The 20,396-nt window shown below is 39.2% G+C and overlaps 1 protein-coding gene across 7 annotated transcripts in view; it reads right to left on the bottom strand.

Moving 5' to 3' along the window:
• Positions 1-20,396, bottom strand: part of LOC103482413 (E3 ubiquitin-protein ligase HECW1) — a 128,421-nt gene that overhangs the window by 44,733 nt on the left and 63,292 nt on the right. For 6 of the 7 annotated variants that reach the window (XM_008438550.2, XM_008438556.2, XM_008438551.2 and 3 more), the window contains 5 exons: positions 20,209-20,309; positions 18,581-19,449; positions 16,538-17,114; positions 14,061-14,159; positions 7,405-7,558 (listed from right to left, as the gene is read on the bottom strand). In XM_008438550.2, coding sequence (XP_008436772.1) covers positions 7,405-7,558; positions 14,061-14,159; positions 16,538-17,114; positions 18,581-19,449; positions 20,209-20,309 — 1,800 coding nt within the window. The remainder of the gene's footprint in view (positions 1-7,404; positions 7,559-14,060; positions 14,160-16,537; positions 17,115-18,580; positions 19,450-20,208; positions 20,310-20,396) is intronic. The other variant, XM_008438553.2, reaches the window with a different exon arrangement.

Below are 20,396 nucleotides of genomic sequence, written 5' to 3'. Positions count from 1 at the left end.
TATATATATATATATAGTTTGCTCATAAGTTACAAAGAGACACCTTACAATTTGTTCTTGTGCTTTCATGTTTCCAAATGGGCAGTGTTTAATCTTGTTGATTCTTTTTTTAAATAGTTAATTTGTTTGTGCCTTTGTACTTTCTGAAAGGGCTTACTAGACCTGTAATTACGTCCACAGGCATGTCATCGAGTGTGTTTCTTTTTCACTTATGTTTCTGCACATCTAGTGTATTTTCTAGGTAATAAGAGAAATTGTAGTTAATTTAATAGTTTACTATTTTTACTTCAAGTGGAATAATAACACTTGTGCTTATGTTAAGCAGTTAAATGGCTACAGTACTATGTTAAGCAGTCTCAGTGATTCTGTAGTAACTAACATAACCAAGGCATATCTTTGGATCTTCTACTTTTATTTTCTTTTTTTATTAATATGTGCAGCTCTGACTTATTTCTTAATCCAAAGAATGTACAACACACGTTGTACACAGTACACACGTACTGGTGGAACAATTTTTTATCTTTAGTCAATTGAATGCAGTTCACTTTGTCAATGTCTTTATTAAAAAGAAATAAGTAAAATAAAATTTCAGTGCTTGTCAAAGTGACTTTTTAAATGTGGTATTCAGGTATGATTTTGTTTAATGACATGCATTTATACAAAAATCATAAAGGCATGATTTTATAAACAAAACAGCATCTAATTTAGTGGATTCTTCAGGACATGTTCTGTATCTTTCAGCTCATGACAAATCGGTAATGAAGCATATTAAAATGTTGGACGAACAAGAAGTGGTTTCAAGAAATTATCAGGAGAAATAAGTTGTTCAGCTTTTAGATACTCTTAAAGGACATATGAAAATTAGTTATAATTGCCTAAATAGACCTGGCGTTATTTAAACATGTCTATGTTCAACAGTTGACAGGTGACAAAAGAAGCCAACTAAGGTTTGGTAGAAAAACTTGCTGTCGGTGTCATTTAGTTGAAATGCTTCAGATTTGGACATAACTTCTTTTTTAAAACAGAGGGTCCCAACTTAGTGACATATACAACATTAACTTGGTATTTGGATGCATTTACAAAACAAAAGGGGGAGACCTCTATTTAAACTACAATAATTAGATGGACACAACTTAACTTACATTTCTTTATCCCTTTTCTCTGCAAGCTTATGAATTGATGAAATAAACCACAGAGGCCTGAGACACCATCAGGCAAATCAATCTTTTCCCACCAGAGCAGATTTAGAGTCGGGCTACAGAGCTCGATTCTAGAGAAAATGCATCTTTAAACCAGTACTTTCATAAAGCATTTGAAGATGAAGCCATCTCTACCACTCAATTTGAGATTAGTGATGGAGTTCGGGTTAACCCTAACCCTATATCGTTTTATACAGTTTAACATAGAGAAACACTATGTCAATCGAAAATAATTTAGATTACTATGCTAACGTAGTTTAAATTACAGTAGACTCAAACTGATTCAATATTAATTTACTAAACTGTAATGTTGAAGGACTTCAATCTGGGTTTTCTTTCACTGGGCTTTCTTTCACAAAATAAGCTGCAAACTTTAACTTAAATAATTAACCTTAGACAGGTAAACATGCTATTCAAAATACTTCTCCATAAAACTTTTTTTATGTGTAAATCCTGATTACACTGAATAAAACACATAACAAATAGCTTCACACAGTTCTGCAAGTGTGTAGGAAACGAATCTGTTACACAGTTTAACCTTGCGTCATGCCTTAAAGACAACACACAGGGCAAACTTGACCAGCCTACAATGACGACCAGCTTGCAGGCAAAAAGTCTTTATGAATCCTATTATGACTCTTTCTGTATCAAACGAACAGTTTCACTACATTTTGAAGTAACATTTCTGAGTGTATCGTTCACCTTGATCTTGTTTGGCAACAGACAAATACGGTTGTCATCTTATTGAATACCTTATTACCCTCCACCTCCCACAACGTGCTGATAGTGTTCCCTTCTTCTCTTAAACACTCTGCCGTAGGATGGCTGCGTTCCATTTCAGATTCCCGCCGATCCTCCGTACAATAATTTCTAGAACTAACTATGCGGAGCTGGAATGCTTATAAAAATATTTTGTGTGGTTTATGATAATACATTATGGAAGATCAAGTCTGAAACATGACTTACACACATATACACACATATATAAGGTAATGTTTCAGACTTGATCTTCCATAATATATTCCAGCTTATCTATGTATAGATATAGATCTATCCATCCATCGATGAGAGAGAGAGAGAGAGAGAAATATCTAATCTGTCTAGATAGATATATATGCAAATTTATATTTTTGTGTGTTCTTCAAAATTGTGTATGGCATTTGTGACATAGGTTTATTAAAATGTGTTGTTCTAATACAGTCAGTTGATCTGGACATTACAATGTATTTTTATCATGCTCTTCATCAATAACTTCACTTAAAGTTGCTGTGTTTAAAAATAAATACTGGATTTGAAAGCAATTTTATTATAGCATTTTGCAAATACAGTCTTGATTGACAAAATCCATGACACAAAAACGATCATATTAAAATAGCTTTTTGAGATTAAAAAAAAAAGCCACTTCCAAATAGTTATATTGAAATCAAGTTGTGCTTATTTTGTTATGTATTTTATAGACTTTACTTTGTACATCCACATCAACATTAAAAACACTCAAAAAGAAATGTGTACAATACCATGTTTAAAGTTTTTAAGACTTTAGGTCATATTTATTGAACAAAATCTACAAACAATTCTGTTCTAAATTTCAAGACTTAATACTGGCACAATACCTGACTGATGCAGTGACTCAATGAGGCTCACTTAGTCTTTTATAGAACTTGACAAAAATATGTCAGTAAACAGCCCAACATAAGTTTATATAACTACTATATTACAACCATAACATTCATTTCAGTGAATGTCCGAAAACAATATTACACAGAAAACATCGTAAAATGGTCAAACTGCAGTAAAAAAAGAAAACAAATTAATACTTAGTAATACAAAAAAGAAAAAGTAACATCATGGAAGGACTTGTTCGCTGTCTGAAGGAAGTGACACTTGGGGGACAGCAACATCAGAGAATGCTCTGATGTTACTTGCAGGCTCCCAGGTATCATCCCAGATTTTTCCGCTAGAAAAGAACAACAATAAAATCAGAATGTGCATTTTTTGTGCTGTAAGGTTCACAAATCTCTAAGATGTATGTATACCTGACTTTAAATGGAGGTAATGTAGCCAAAGTATTTTCTCTGCCTACAGCCACCCAAATGCCAGCTGGTACTTACATCTGGTTTTGTCCCAAAGATACAATATTATCTTGACTTATTAAGTGTTAAATGATAAACTGACTGCACAGTAATTTTTACCACTACACAAACAATGAAAATATCTCGTAATGCTTCAGTTTCTTAGAAAAGTCTAAAAATCAAAACAGAAAAAAAGTAAGTTTCAGATTTAATTTCCAGCTTATATGAATTATAAAAGGCACAGTGTTAAATAAGTGTTGAATCACCGTTAAAAAGTCCAAATATCAAAATCAGCATTCCTTTGCTGATAAACGGCCTAATTACGATATTTGGAGTTCTATCTCTATATTTCTATGTTTCTGTGCACATGCTGACTTATTTGTGTGAATTTGTTTCACCCAAAGATGTTGTGACTTGTGTGGTATAAGTACTACTGATTCATGTTGTGATGCCCGTTTTTGTCCTCATAAAAAATAAAGACAAATATAAAGAAAGAAAAGGAGTCTGATAGGTCAGTAATTAAAGCCACAAAGTTTATGAGTAAACAACTGTGCTTATTTTTTGCAGGCCACTGTCCCCCTTACCATCCCTCCCCCCATCTACTCATCTTCACACGTGGCAAAGTCTCTCAGTGTACCTTGGCATGTTTGACTGGGTGGGGATATACTGTCACAGGTGGATTAGTTAAACTTTTAGACTTACCGCATTAGTTCTACGCCAAGAGATTGATTTTGTGTACTACATTTCCACCAATCTAAATAACAAGAAAAGGAAAAAAACAATTTAAAAAACAAAATAAGAAATAAAGTCAAAGCGTGTACACTTGAAAACTGAAAAATAGTGTGATGACCGTGATATTATAGTCCTTCTAAACTACTCTTCTTTACATGGATTTACACAGTTTCTCAAATTAGTTTAACATTGATTTTAGCCACTTTACAATGGCCACATAAGTGGAAACTAAGTCCAGAACAAGTTGTCTTTGCTTATAAACGGTCTCTATAGGTTTTCTGTTTCTGTGAGAATTTTGAAATTTTAGGGCTGGACTCCTTAAGTCGCGAGCTCAGTTTTCTTCTGGGTTCAATTCCCAGCCCAGGATCTTTCTGCATGGAGTTTGCATGTTCTCCCTGTGCATGGTGGGTTCTTTCCGAGTTCTCCGGCTTCCTCCCACAGTCCAAAAACATGACTATCAGATTAATTGGTTTCTCTAAATTCTCCCTAGGTGTGAGTGTGTGTGTATGGTTGTGTGTCCTGTCTGTTTCTGTGTTGCCCTGCGACAGACTGGCAACCTGTCCTGGGTGTACCCCAGGAACCTACCAGACCACACTAGGGACAAGGGTGTAAGAAAATGAACGAATGTAAAGAAAACAAAACTTACGCCACCCTGACTTAAGGAGACGGCATGGTCAGCAGGTGACATGAATGCAGATGTGGCTGATCTTTGGGGATATACAGATGACGGAGTGGGAGGAGAAGCAGCTGGAGAGGTGCTTCTGGGTCTTTTCTTCTTCTGAAAAGACTGAGAGGATGGGACAACAGGAGGAGAAACAGGAACGAGATCAAGGACTATCACAGTATCTTCCTGGTTCTCTGGTATCATCATTGGATGCTCCTCAGTAAGCATCCCAGGCTGCTCCTGATCTATGGTCTCTGTCTGTTCAAAGATCAGGTTCTCAGCTCTTTACTTCTCTTCATCTGGCTTGCAACATCAATAAATAACACAGACAGGAGGAAAGAAATTTGCCTGTACTGATGCAAGTTCATTTTTAATTCAAGTAAATGACCTAGATGCAATCAGTGTATTCAGACAGGGTTCATAAACAAAACTTTAAGATCATCACAGCCTAGGGGCACTGATGTTTTTAGCAACCCTCCAATTTTACAAAGTRGCAACAACAAGCATGACTATAAACACTATTATGTGACTCTATCATGGCTAATTAAACATATTAAGCACAGGTACAGTGTACAGGTACAATTAGCCTCCAAGAGGCTAATTTAGCTAGCCTCCACCGTATATTCTCCGGCAAGAAAAAATGTTACAAACGTGTCTTCAATCATTCGCATCACAGTCCTACTGCTATTAAGTCCTAAAACTACCATCAGTAACTTTATAGCGTAACACTTTGGAGTTACTTTTGGTTTTAGAGTACAAAAACATTTTGACAGGTGCAGATTTTTACTCACCGGAGTGTAAGTGTCGCATAGGATGACGTCAGCGTATTCTTCTTCTTGGGTTTTTGTGGGATCCGTCCTTATTTTAATTATTTCAATAAAAAATATGAAACATTTACAGAACAGTTTGCATGCAATCACAAAATAAAATACATCTTAATTTTTCTTAAATTTATTTAGTGTAAATCATTGATATCATACTCAAAAATAGTTGGTAAATTAAAAAAAAGGCTTTTAAATCAAGTTACAACCACAACAAAAACCCTCCGGTTTTATATTTTACTGAGTTATTTTTAAATACCGAATTAAAGTCTTATGACCGATACGTCTGACACGTATTTGTAGTAAATATTCTTAATATCCTGTTCAAACTAGCACATAAACTGTAAATAAAGGTTTTAAAAAAATAGAATCGACTCGTCATCTTATTCGTTCCCAGGTCGTCAGTATCGGACGTTTAGGGAGCGGTATAGCATTCAATGAGAGAACCCTTCTCGTCACATATTGACGCCGAGGGTGGTGCCCAAGCGTCAATATGTGACGAGTTGGGAGTGAGAATGTGTTGAATAAACCCTTTTGGCGGTACTACATCTGCGGTGTGTTGGCGTCATTACAGTATTTACTTACAGTACACCACTTTAAAAGGTAATTACAGAATTGAAAAGGTAAATGTCCAGTAAAATACTGGTATCTACAGACGCCAGCTTTTTTATTTATTTATTTTTATTTTTATTTTTTTACCGTTTTTCTGAAAAAACGGTAAAAAAAACCTGCCGTCTATAGGTACCAGTATTTTTTTTATCGTTCTTTCAGAAAAACGGTAGATTACCGTTCTTTCGCAAGAACGGTAAACTACTGGGAGCTACAGACGCCAGTATTTTACCGTTCTTTAAAAAAATGGTAAACTACTGGTAGCTACAGACGCCAGTATTTTACCGTTCTTTCGAAAGAACGGTAAAGTACTGGCAGCTATAGACGCCAGTAGTTTACCGTTCTTTCACAGTATCCATACCGTATGTGCATTGACGGTAATCTGAAGTCAGGATTAATTACGGTACAGCTACAGTGCATTTACAGTAAACCTCTGGTGTCTGTAGCTGCCAGTATGTTACTGTAAATTTACAGGATTATTTTTGCAGTTGTTCAAAAGACATTAAAACTCCTTCACTATAAAGGTCCCCTATTTTATTTAAGCCTTTATTCAGCCATATTCTAAACCCTCTGTCATCCTGGTTTGAATCTATTATTTCCTCAAATAGGTGACAGACACGAGATCTTGACCTCATCTAAGATCGTATGGGAGTGTTGCCAAACTAATATTGTGTTTTTGAGAAAAGGATTTTTAGTGTTTTTTAATAGATGTTTAAGTTCTGCTAGGGAAAAGATAGGATGTCAAAGGTAATGTTAATGAGTTGTTCTCTATTTGTACCCAAGATGGTATGTCACTGGTGGAAAAATAACAAGTAACAGCAAAAAGCTGCGCTGCACAATAGTACAGCTTAACGTTTGGCACTCTAAACCCACCTCGATCATAGGGCAGATAAAGAAGAGACAGGCGCAATCAGGAGCGTTTATTGTTCCATATAAATTTGGTATAGGCTTTATCCAAAGAGGAAAAGAAGGAAGCTGGAATGTGTAAAAGAATGGACTGGAAAAGGTATACGAACTTTGGGAGAATGGACATTTTAATAATATTAATACGACCTATCATTGAAATAATGAGGCCACTTTTCTACAGAAAATCCACACTGATCCTCTTACTAAGAGGCCAAGAAGTTTTATTCAAAGAATGCTTTAAAAACATCATACAAAAAAAATTCACAATGAAACGGTAAAGTTTGTGAAAATTTCTCTCAGGCCTAAAAGCCTTTTTTTCTTACTATAGTTTAGGATATCATCTTATATGTTAACACGCATATCATCTAAGCAGAACAGAGCATGAATTTTGCCCAGTGTACCTCCGGTTGAGCTGCTCCATTTGCTGCGTAGAACCCGAGCGAGGGATGGCATGGTTGCACTTGGCACCATGGCTTGGTCTCTGCCAAGTTGTGGTCCTGTTGACATGATCGACATAAAAGACCCTGCCATGGCTGTCAACACGAGCTTCCCAGTCTGAGGCAACAGAGAAGGCAGACAAAGCAGAAATCCTCATTTAAATCCAGTTGTTGGTTATGGATTCCACTAAGCAGGACTGGAACACTGCTGTTCCTAAACATCACAAACTTTGAAGACAACCAACCAGAACAGCTTTGGTTCAATATCATGACTTGAGTAGTCTGGATTGAGAGTTTTGTAACATTTAGAACTTAATCCTAACTTGGCTTCAAGTAAAACAGATTATGGTTGCATTTATTTGAGCATTTGAGGAACAGTGTTAATTCAGTCTGACATCCTGCCAAATGCAGCTAAAATCTCAATCTTAAATCTGAGTTTTCAAAGATTTATTTATTTATTTATCATTGTAAATTCAGAAACAATTTGGTTTCTGGTCTTTCTCCCTTTAAAGTTCCGGCTTCTGTGTAAATAAAGGTTTAAATAGTCTCGGGGGTGGATCTAGAAAAATATTTATGGGGTGGCAAGAGGGGGGCAGGGATTTTTTCAGGGGTGGCAGCATATGCCTGTGTGTGTATATATATATATATACATATATATATGTATTATAGGCCTGGCGGCCCCCCATGTTTTACTAGCGCCACCGCCAGGCTAAGCCTTTCTTGATTTTTCTTTCTTTCTTTTTTTTTTTGTTTTAGGAAAAAAAAAAATTGCTTTTTTATTTATTTTTTTATTTTTTTAAGGCGGATTGCGCACGCTTCTGTTACTCAGCGTTTCACTACAGGAGCAAATGTATTCCTAAAAGATATGGTTACAGAAGATATGTTTATAGTTTATGCATTTAAAGCCGGCAGCGCGCTGACCAATCACCTCGCGTGCTGCCGTAGCTGGATTACTTAATCCAGCTACGGCAGCACGCGAGGTGATTGCGAGGTGGGGTGTCAGCTGTGTGAAACTGACACCCCACCCACGTCAAAAAATTCAGTAAATAGTCTGAATGGTTAGTGCTCCGTTTGTGATGGTTTGTGCAGAAATAATAAGATTTTGTTATATATAAAAATAACCCTTATGCTAAAAAATGATCAAATTTCACAATCCATACATATCCAAATGGAACATCATGCTTCTTAGGTTACATTTACCGTCCAGCGCTGGGGCCAAGTGACAAGAAGCCAAGTGAGGCAAAGATTGTAGCAAGTTTAGCTTTTAATTTATCTCTGCAATCTGGACCCTCCCTAAACGGTACTCTAATCAGTTTCAGTCTGTTTACATATGACTGCCAGCAGTCACAGCTGCAGCGTGTTAAGCAGATGAAAGAGGCTAAAAGTGATGGAGGAAAATACAGAATCCATAACATTAAGAATGAGGGAAAAATGGAACAGGAGATCAATAGACGGATTGGCACAGCGTCTGCAGTAAAGTGGGACCAGTGGGACCTCTTTGTGGTGACAGCTGGATCAAAAAGGAAGGTCTCTATTTGCCAGTCTATCTACGTCCCTAGCTTCATCTATGGCATAGGTTTAAGGATCTTGACTGAAAGAACAAAATCACAAACACAAACGGCCAAAATTATTTTTTTCCATAAGGTGTCTGGGCTCTCCCTTAGTGATAGGATGAGAAGCTCAGTCTTCCAGGAGGGTGAGTAGAGCCGCTGATTTTTCACTTCGAGAGGAGCCAGCTGAGGTGGGTCAGATTAGGATGCCTCGTTGACGCCTCCCTGGTGAGGTCTTTTGGGCACGTCCTACCAGGAGGAGGCCCACAGGAAGACCCAGGACACGCTGGAGGAACTATGTTTCTTGGCTGGCCTGGGAACGCCTTGGGATTCCCCTGGAGGAGCTGGGAGAAGTGGCTGGGAGAGGGAAGTCTGGGCCTCTGCTGACCCCGTAACACGACTGCGGACAAGGGGAAGATGATTGATTGATTTAATGATTCATTGATTTTTCTTCAATAGCTTATGGGTCATGAGACCCATGAATTAATTGGGTCTTATTAACTCAAAGTGAATGTGAAATTATACTACCACCTATAGGTGGTGCACACTCCTTTTTATTCCGATTTATGTTTTCGCATTCACCTGAATAATGTGTAGTTGCGCCACTGTCACTTACCACACCGTGACGTAATCGGCCAAAATGATAATTTTTAAGATCTCAGAAACCAAAGCTACACAAAAGACAATTTTAACTGCACAAACGGATCACTAACGAAGTAGCCCACTTTGGTTTGTTTTGGAGCGAGATGGGATGACGTTGACGTCATCTGCCAAAATTATAACTTTTAATATCTCAAAGACGAAAGTTGCACAAACGAGTTTTAACTGCACAAACCTGCACAAACGGAGCACTAACGAACTAGCCTACTTTGGTTTGTTTTGGCGCAAGATGGGGTGATGGTGAACTCTGGATGACCTAAAAAATTATTTTTAATATCTCAGAAACCAAGACTGCACAAACGAAAATTTTAACTGCACAAACGGAGCATTAACCATTCAGACTATTTGCTGAATTTTTTGACGTGGGTGGGGTGTCAGCTTCACACAGCTCGTTAGGCCCTGTCTTCCCTGTAAAGTTTATGTATGTGTTCGCGGTTGGTCGGTGCGTTAGTGGTTAACGACCCAGCGATAACCTCATCGTGTAGGTTTAACCCGGTGAGGAGCTTTCGCGCTCTCCTCGCAGTCATGCATCATGCTGATTTTATATTATTATAATGCTGATTTTATATTATTATATTATTATTACTAGTATTATTTTTCCGGTTATACGGTGCACCAAACCGTATCAAATGCTTTGTCCACTTAGTCAGACAGAGTCAATGTGTGCGTCCACCCCACATCTGAAAAACTCGTCCAGAAACTCGACCAACCAAAATAGTTTCTGTGTCCCCTTATTAAAAACTCAACAGACACGAAATGGAAGAGCTACTAAAGCCACATTAGCAGCAATGAATTAAATCTCCCGTTTGTTGCTAATCTCTGCGCAGTGCAGCGGGGTTAACTCATAATACAGGGTCGGTCCAAGGCTGTATGAGGCCTGAAGGAGAATTTGATTTAGGGGCCCCTTTTGTTGCTAAAAACATCAGCACCTCTAACAGCTTCTGTGTTAGATTTAGTGAAATCTAGGACAGGGGGAGTAGCTTATTTGGCAAACCTAAAAAGCAATACATTATAATTGCAGTTTACTAATTTGTATTTGTGAACACATGGAGCTGAAACTCAAAGATTAAACTCACAGCATCAGATGGTTGCTATGGTAACAAACCAATCTGACTGAGTATTCTTTGAACTTTTACAAAGTAAACTTGGCAGCTCCTTAAAATCTTGCGTATAAATGTTACATTTAAAATCTCTTGATTTATGTATGCTGAAACCATTATGTCAAATTTAGCAGCATTGATAATCTCAATAAACAAATGTTACATTTATATATCTGTGGTCTGAGTTAAAATATTAGCATTTATGGGGCCCCTGAAGCCCTGGGAGACCTGATGAAGCTGCTGACTTAATTTGGATTTAAGAAAAGTGGAAATAAGTTATATTTATTTTAATTGTATGTTTTGATTAGTTGTTTTTAAAACTAGCTGTGGGTTTATATAGCAGTTCACTGGCGATGTTTTCCCATAGCATATAATTACCCAGTGATATTTTTACTTTTCCTGTCTACTTAACATCTTTTAATACAAAAACACGGTGGACCGCCTCGCCGCCCTGACCACCGGGCTTGGCAAGTTTTCGGGGGAAGCGCTGTATATATAAAGCTGTGTATATAAAACTTACACAGCTTACACAGACCTAACATTGGACTTAATTTACTTGTTGCAAAATATTGTTTTTTACTTGCATTGTTTCAAAATTAGCTTCATGTAGCACTGAGGATTAAATATAATTTCTTAATATAGTATAGTTAATTATTTTTATGTCTTTCATACTCCTGCTAATTGATATGTATTACTGGATTGGACAGTGCCTATTAGTCGCTATGTGATTCATTGAGTTATGTCCAGAAAACCATTTTATCCCAATGCAGGACGAGCAGAAATCTGTCACAAAAATATTCGTAGCGCCATCATTTGTTATCAGATATACCTATTAAATACGACTTAAACTATAGAGGAGAAAGCTGATGTTTGATAAACTCTCCGTTATACAAATCTATAAATAATTTTGTTTCTGTTAGTTCTGTCAAGATGCAAGAAGGGGCAAATTTCTCTTATATTGGTCAATCGTTTTATTTTAAATATGCTGTAGGAGCTGTAGTTTGATGATTAGTTCAGTTTTTGTCGCTTTTTAACTTTTAGGAATTGCAGCAGCTGCAGACAGTGCGCCACAATAAAGCTGATAAACAGGTGAAGAACCAAACACCACTTCTATTCTGCCTTTTCTCGCTCGGTGTGTCGGCTTTACGCGGACCCGTTGCCATGGCAACCGACAGACAACAGCTCAACGAGTAGATAGAGCAGAGATTACCGATCAGGGGAATCAACACCAAAAAACAAACATTTCCCACACAAAAAAGTAGCAAGAACACCAAAACAGAATATTCAATCTGTTAAATTATGCTGTCAGGCTTGATGTCTATATTGTCATTATTAATAAGTTTTCGCCTGAGCACAGCGGTGGTTGATTTGCTCATTTAAACAGCTGCTCTACTGATGACTTGGTGTGCGGGTTGACAACCTGCACACCAGGTTGTCAACCGTTAGCACTGTTTTAGTGCTAACGGAACCAAAACACACCGAACTGCGCAGCACATTTTAAGGTTATCAAAGTTAATAGAAGGCTAGCAACAGTTAGGCTAGCACAGTGGTTCTTAACCTGGGTTCGATCGAACCCCAGGGGTTCGATGAGTCGGTCTCAGGGGTTCGGCGGAGCGTCTGCCACGGAGGTAAAGACACACTTGTGTAAAGTCGTGATGACGCCCCGCTTTGCCATCACTTGCTGCAAAGGATTACGTTACATTGCTTAGCCAATCAGTGCTGCGGAGGAGCCCTAATTGAAGGAGTTCCACTCTCAGCATGGATTTGAACTTAATCTTTATTTACTCCAGCAAAGCTCAGTTTTTACCAAATTCTGAAGACTTCGGTGTACTTCTAAATCTGCTCCTTAGTCGCATCTTTTCGGGGTTGCTACCGTCTCTAGTGGCGTGGGGGTGGTAACACAACGAATATAATTACATTACTAAATCAGAATACCGCAAAGACTTTGCGGCAAAGTCTTTATTATTTATTATACATTTTTCATTCTCTTAAGAATACAGAGCTAATTAAATGATCTAAACAATACCTTAAAGTGATTCCAGTTTCTCTCGATGGCCAACCTGTTGAAACTGTGGCAAATTTTAAATACCTTGGAAAGTCAGCTCAACTTTGCTGAAAACACTGACTATATTTTGAAGAACTGTTCTCAGAGACTCTACCTTTTAATAAGACTTAGTGATCATGACCCAACTAGACTCTAGTTGGGTCACCCCTATGTCTTGAATTTGGGGGGGGGAATCATATTTTATTTATCACTACAGAAGGGTTCAGTGAATGCGCATATGAAACTGGTGGGTTCGGTACCTCAAAAAAGGTTAAGAACCACTGGGCTAGCACAACTGACCCACTGCTCACCTTCAATGTTTTCTTTAAGTTAAAACTTTTTTCTCACCTGTTAAAGCTGAAGCCCTTGTTATCTAATCCATAGGGTTGAATTAACCGCTAAATATTGCGTCCATTTTTCAGATTCTTTGCGTGACTGGTATTTTCTGACCACCCATAATGTTGACTCAATGGACAGCAATGGCGCATGTGTGGCGCACAATAAGTCACGTAATGTCCAGTCCAGTAATTATTATCCATCCATATCAATGCGGCTGCCTCCTGCTCGGTCCTTCTCTCACACTTCCTGCTACTCAGCAGTAGGTGTCAGATTACATTGTGTTGCATTCAATGTTATCGGGAAAGAGATTTGTGTGCTTAACGTCCGATTTTCCATAACTGTTTATTGAATTCTTAGTCGCCAGCTGGGGTGGCAACAGGGGTGGCAAGGCTCTCATTTGGGGTGGTAACTGCCACCCCAGTAGATCCGCCCCTGAATAGTCTATTTGTCTGGTAGAAACTTGATTCAAATGGTTGGCAGGAGAAAGGCTCACCCCACTGAAACTAACACTGGAGAAAATCTCTTACAAAGACTGGACCTAAGTGGAAGTCTTTGGCCAGAACACAAATCTACATGTTTACAGCAATAAGACGAGTAATCTGGACACAAAGTCAACTCACCACCATGATGGACTTGAATGACAAATGTCCTTTTGAATTACAGTTTTGCTTTTTGGACACATTTAATTCAGGATCCAGACATTTGCAAACTCCTTAATTAGACCAGTAAAGTTTCCAAGCAGTGAACAGAATGAAGCTGTTCGCAATGGTGTAGATGTATGATGAGATGGTGTATGATGAGAATGATAAAGAGTGAAACACAGAGGAAATGGAGGGGCATGAACATACAGGCAGCAGGCACATTTTCCAGCATACCAGGAATTTAGGATAAGACTCCAGAGTAAGAGTGGGAGCTCTGGGTTCTTACTTGGAGGTAAGGCTGGGTCAGTGGCAGCAGGAAAATGGTTTGGGTCATGGCTGGGTCGCAGTACTGGAAGTTGACCAACAGGAGGGGAGAGATCTGAGCCTACAGGACATCAGAGACATATAGTTGGGGATTACTATTAATAAATCAGTTATTTAAAATATATATTTTCTTGTTCAATGTTGTTAATGAAAGGTGGGTCAAGTTTATTACAATTATGTAAATGTATCCCTTTTTGATCTGCATATTCAATTCTGCTCTCAAACACCTGAAGAAAAGACGTATTGAAGCTGTGAAATGATCCAAAGCTGTAACAAACTGCCCTTCAAAATACCTCAAAGGTGCATTTGCTACATGGATCGGATCTGTATTTTGGAAGTCATAAAGATCTTAACTCAAGAAACTCCTTCCTCCATTATCATTGAAAATGGTGACAAAATAGACACTGAAACTATTAGCTTTTCCAAGAGTCCCTATAATATTATTTCTAGCAGGATATGTGATATGGGAATGAGAGTACTCAGACTGGGGTAATATGGGACAATTAAACAAGCTAATGGAAATGTAATTCATGCAATCTGATGATTATAGCACTCAAGAAGCCTTACAATAATGAAGATGAGAAGATGCATGACCATAAGCAGAAACATAGCAGTTTTTCTGCAGAACGAGAGCTCTTGAGCCACAAACTTAGAGGTACAGTGGGGTTAACAGCCCCACTTTTAACCCACACAAAAAACTGAACAGTTAATGTTACTAACAGAACCCTTTGCTCTCAGACTGCAGGTTTACCAATGAGGAAGTTCTAAAAGTAGAATGTGAACAGATCCTTTATCAGACTCTTCTACAGTGGAACCAGTTTCCAGTCTTAGTATGTGAGGCAGACATCTTGAATTCTTTTAATACTAGGCTTACAACCTTTTGATAAAGCTAATAATTAGACTTAGGCTATCCTGAACTATCTCTGCAGTGACTTAGGCTGCTGGAGGATATAATGACCACTCTACTTGTCCTCACTCTGCAACATTATCCTACTCTTCTCTAGTTTTGTTAATATTACAGCTTTGCAGAGGATACACTTGAAAACTACACAATAAAAAATAAAGTGTATGCTAAAAATTGTAAAATGCCAACAATTACAGACTGTAAAAAACATATTACCATGGAAGACTCAAAGAATTAAACAAATTTGAAATCATTTTTACAGTTATGGAATGTAGAAGACAGAGACATTTATTGTAAAAATCTTAAAACTTGTGAAATCCATAGAAAAATGCTTTTAATATTGCCAGCAGCCAAAATCAACAAAATTTACACATTTTTACAAATTTACACATTTTTCTGATCTACAATGTGGTTTACGTAAAACCGTAAACCACACTGCAAAAATATAAAAATTTTTCTGGAGAATAGAAAGTTAGTATATTTTGGTTTGATACAATTTTTCTTTTGTTGCTGCTGTTCACTACAATCTGCAGGGAAACAGCCACTATGGAATCTCTCACTTGTCCCCTCCTTTGTTTTATTCTAATTCTGATTCAGACAGCTTCATCAACTCCAAAGGGCAATTCATTTACAGCCCAGCAGTCCATACATTCACCTGTAACATATATCAACTGACCAAGATCATTCATCAGTTGAAACAAAACACAATATAAACACAAAATGTGCAAATGCAAAACTGATTTTTTTTTTATTGCCTTTTATGGAAAAGTTAATTTATTTTAACATGACATCTTCACCTACTATGGGGGATGTATCCTGGCATAATTAGCAATAACAATATAAAATAAATAAATAAATAAATGGGTTGATAAAGCAATGTGTCGAATATTGCATCACAAAACCTTTCCCAACTTATTTGGTTATACGGTCTGGCTGTCTAATAATGATATTAGACAGCCAGACACTGTTACACTGTTTTGCTTTCAGCAAAATGTATTTAACATTATCACCATTATTTAATTTTCCATTTTATTTCCAATCTTATTGTTTTATCAGTTTCCTTTTATTCTTTTTCAAAGAATTTTCATATTGTTTATTTATTTAAAAATGATTATTTTATTAACTCACAATTCATTTCATTTATTCTAAATTGGGTATTTATGTCCTGGTTTGCTCTTCGTTTTACAGATTTTTTTCCATTTTGCAAACACAGAAATGCCATTTTCTGCAAGCGATCTCAGAGTAATCACACAGTTTTAATTTTTTCCAACTTATATCATTTTCTATGATCTGCATGAGGGAAATATGTAGATTGCAAGATATGAAAACCTTTGAGTGCTATGGTAGTAAAATTTTATTACAGGCTGATATCGTATTACTTAATCGAATGCTAATGAACTTTCACAGGATGAACTAAAAAGCTGAAGGTCGTTGTCATGGAGATGTTTAGCGGTATAATTTCCACAGAGTGATGCTGCACTTTGGGCTTTGAATTAAACAGCGAAAGATGACAGGAAACTCATGTTAAGTCTCACCGATGCAGTTCTTGTCACTGGGTCCGGCCTCTGCTGGCTCTCCTTGCTCCCCTCTTCTAGCCTCATTCCATCTTCCAGTCCTCCTCTCTCCCCTGTTCCCACCCGGATCCTGACAGATAGGCTGGACCGGGTTGGGAACAGACTCAAAGGCGCTCTCCTCGTCTTCCTCTTCATCCTGTGAGGAGAAGACGGTGCTGCCAGAGAGCCGGTTGCTGTCCACTGATGACAGGCGGTTGTGGCTGCAAAAGCGGCCCCTCCCCTCATAACCTGAGTTGCTGTAGCAGGAGGTGCTGTAGCAAGAGGTGCTGTAGCAGGAGGTGCTGTAGCAGGACGTGTCGCAGAACTCACATTCGTTCTCGCCCGGAGGTCTATAGGTCCTGCTACACATCCTGGGCCCTCCTTCAAGGTTAGAATCCCCCTCTTCACTATCTAACCAGGATGAAGAAATCCTTCTTGTTACTGCAAGTCCTCCTCGTCCTCCTTCACCTTCCAGCAGCTGGTTCAGCTCAGACAGGCGCTCAATGGAAAGGCTACGAGGCAGAGAGCGCCGGCAGAATGAGCCTGGACACTCTGGGACCTACAAGAACAGAAACATAGCCTGAAGTGATTTCACAGTGTAAGAAAACACTGTGAAGATAGGTGTACTGCTTGAACAATTCCATGTTCTCACATTACTTAAACTAAATGTAAACAACGTGCTCAAGGGCATAAATCCCATCACATTATTTGAGGGGACCAAAAACAGGGAAAGTTTTTAAGAGTAATTTTGGGGGCGTCGGCAAAGTTACAGTAAAATGCAACGTAAAATGTGGTTTAAATTTTTTTGTGTTCAAGCTGCACCATCAAAAATTACTTGTAAGTAGCAATGAATAACAAAAGAGTTTTTCTCAGTAAACAACCTGTTGAGACCCATAGAAGTCAAACTAAGATTCAAATGTTGCTTAGATATGAGTTTGGTTCAGCGTCACCAATCTAATCTCTGCTATACCTTTACAAAAATTTAAGGCTCTAAATAGAAACAAGTTTTATTAAGTAACTCCACTTAATAAAATTCTTCATACATATTGATATATTGCAGTGGTTCTCAATAATAGTCATTTGTTATTTAAATGATGACTGAATTTGCTTTAAACTTTTATTTTATTGTGTACTTTTGGTGGTGGGGGTGGGGGACACTTTTTAGGGAGGTTCATGTCCTGGATGGCTGATAACCTATAAATATGTAGAAATTGAATATTTGGGAAGAATAACTTAAATTTGGCCTCTCCAAACTCCTCCCACGCCCGAGTTTTTGCCTAAGCGACCACCCGAGCCGCATGCCGCTTCTCCCGCCAGTACCCATCAGCTGCTTCTGGAGTCCCACAGGCCAAAAAGGCCCGATAGGACTCCTTCTTCAGCTTGACAGCATMCCTCACCGAAGGTGTCCACCAACGGGTTCGAGGGTTGCCGCCGCGACAGGCACCAACAACCTTGCGGTCGCAAGTCCGATAAGCTGCCTCGGCAATGGAGGCGCGGATCATGGTCCACTCAGAATCAATGTCCCCCACCTATCCCAGAATGTGATCGAAGGTCTGCCAGCCTTTGATGAATGGCTATTTCAAATTCTGCGTGATATGTGAACAAGATGCTCTGCTCCCATTTCTGTTCCTTTTCCCATGACATCTGTGGACCTGAATCAGAGCTCTACTGAGGCTGTTGATAAACGCTCTATCAAGAACCATGGCCAAGGAAGTGGGGGGTTACTTACAAATGCATACATGGACACACACATGAATAGCTATAAACATCCCCCTATCCTCAACTAGGACCTCCTATCCTTTGCCCCCCCGCCCCCAGAATGGCAACCTAGGCTGATGCAATGCCCCACGTGGCAGCATTGTTCACTGGGGCGGCCCCTCTCTCCCATCTCCTACTCCACCCTCTCAACATAACAACACGTGCTGTTCTTATGCTCAGCCTGGGCCCAGCACTGAAGTCCATGTAGAGGCTTTTGCGTGTTGCTTTCCTGAGCTCTCCTTTAAATATAACTTCATCCAATTTCACCTGAGATGGGGACTGTGTTGCGTCCTCCTCTTCTTCCTCCTCTTCCTCCTCTTTGGAGTGCTTCAGGGTTGGGGATGTAGCGTTGAAGTCCACAGTGATGTTGGTGACCTCCCCTTCCTCTTCCTGGCTGGGAGGTCTGGCTGATGGAAGGCTGTGCAGGAGGTGGTGAATCCGGATGTAGTGGGATCTTGGCGTCTCTGGCTCCCCGCACGCCGAGGCGATCACCGTCTCCAGTTCTGACACGGGCAGGGAGCAGGGCCGAGCTTTACGCCGTGACGGAGCTTGGAAGTTGCAGTTGGAGAACAGAGACTGGCAGGAACAGGGTTCACAGCTGCTTTCTCCTTTCTCATTGGGCTCCTGTGAGGCTCCTGGGGCAGAGTCTACACAGTCTTCCTGTGTTGGGGCCGTCTCCCCAGATGGAGCCTCTACACCAGCGCCAGTGGCCCCTCCATTTGTCTCTGCCTCTGTAGGGCAGTCTGAGTCTGACTCAGGGTGGGCTGCACCTTCAGCCTCTTTGTTCTCCTCTCCAGTTTCCCCTCCCTGTTCCTCTTCTCCATTGCCATCCCCTGGCTCTCCCTCAGGCTGTGAAGCTGAGGTCTCATCCTTAACTGTGCTCTGCTCCTCCACTCTTCCTGGTTCCACCTCTGCAGCCCCGCTGTCTTCTTGCTGATCAGTAAGAGGGATGTCCTGGCTCTGTGTTGCTGGCGTTGAGGTGTCCGTGTCCAGAGGAGCATCCAGAGGGAGATCCGGCATATTGAGGCTCACACTCAGTGTGTCGTCATCAGCTGCATTAGCTGTATGGTTCCTGTCAGCAGGAGTTTCCACCTCATTACAAGCTGGCTCCATAACCAGAGAAACCTCCTCATCATCTGCAGGCAGAATGCAACAGTTCATTAAATGTACATTTAGACGTTGATTAATCAGAGCTGCATCGACAGTCAAAAGTTTGCATATACTCATCATACACTGTTATACTTTGAGGTGTTCAGAGATAGATGATGTCTTTTATAATTGGTATAGTTGTACAGGAAAATCTTCTGTTATGGTGACGTCATAACGGATTGAATTGGTGATTTCTTTCCAATCAACATGCGGTTGAAATTGCAGTTTAAAAATCTCAGCAAATTTCATTTTAGCCTACAGGACTAGAGACAGGGCTTCTTTATTATCAGGGTTTCTTTATTATAGAGTAGGCATCTTCTCACTCTTATGATATTGTGAAATAATTTTGTACAGTGAAACTGATGTTTCAATAGTTTCTAGTTCATGGCCAGCTTGAGTGTTGATGGTTACTGGGCTTTCCATAAAAATCCAACCAATTTTTTATTTGACAGTTTTGTTGAAATTCTTGTGTTTGAAAGAATGAAGATTAAACATGACAGCCCACACCAAACTGGTTTTACATACGATAAAGCCTCATCCTTGTTCAATATATGTGGACTTTGATTAAAAGTGGGGGCCTGGCCAGGAAACCAACCACTTTAGATGAACTCCAACATTTCTGACATGTCAGAATTATATACCAGGATTGTTAGGCAAGGTTGTTGGTCGCTTTAAGTCTCAATGAAATCCAACACTGTATTATAAACAAGATTAAAAGATGCTGCCTGCTGCTGGATGATGTGTACCTGGATGAATCGAAGAGGTCAGCTCAAAGCGGAACAACAGCTGGCCGCAAACATGATCTGTTGGCAACCTGCGACCCAGAGAGTAACTCACCACACGATCTCTGTGCACAGACAAACATTAGAAGAATATTGGAGATAAACAAAAATGGCAGACTGAAATAAACAATAATGCACAAGCCGCGGCAGTT

This window comes from Poecilia reticulata, linkage group LG20 (assembly GCF_000633615.1).
Source record: "Poecilia reticulata strain Guanapo linkage group LG20, Guppy_female_1.0+MT, whole genome shotgun sequence".
Lineage (NCBI taxonomy): Eukaryota > Metazoa > Chordata > Actinopteri > Cyprinodontiformes > Poeciliidae > Poecilia > Poecilia reticulata.
This window is presented reverse-complemented; position numbering and strand designations above follow the sequence as displayed.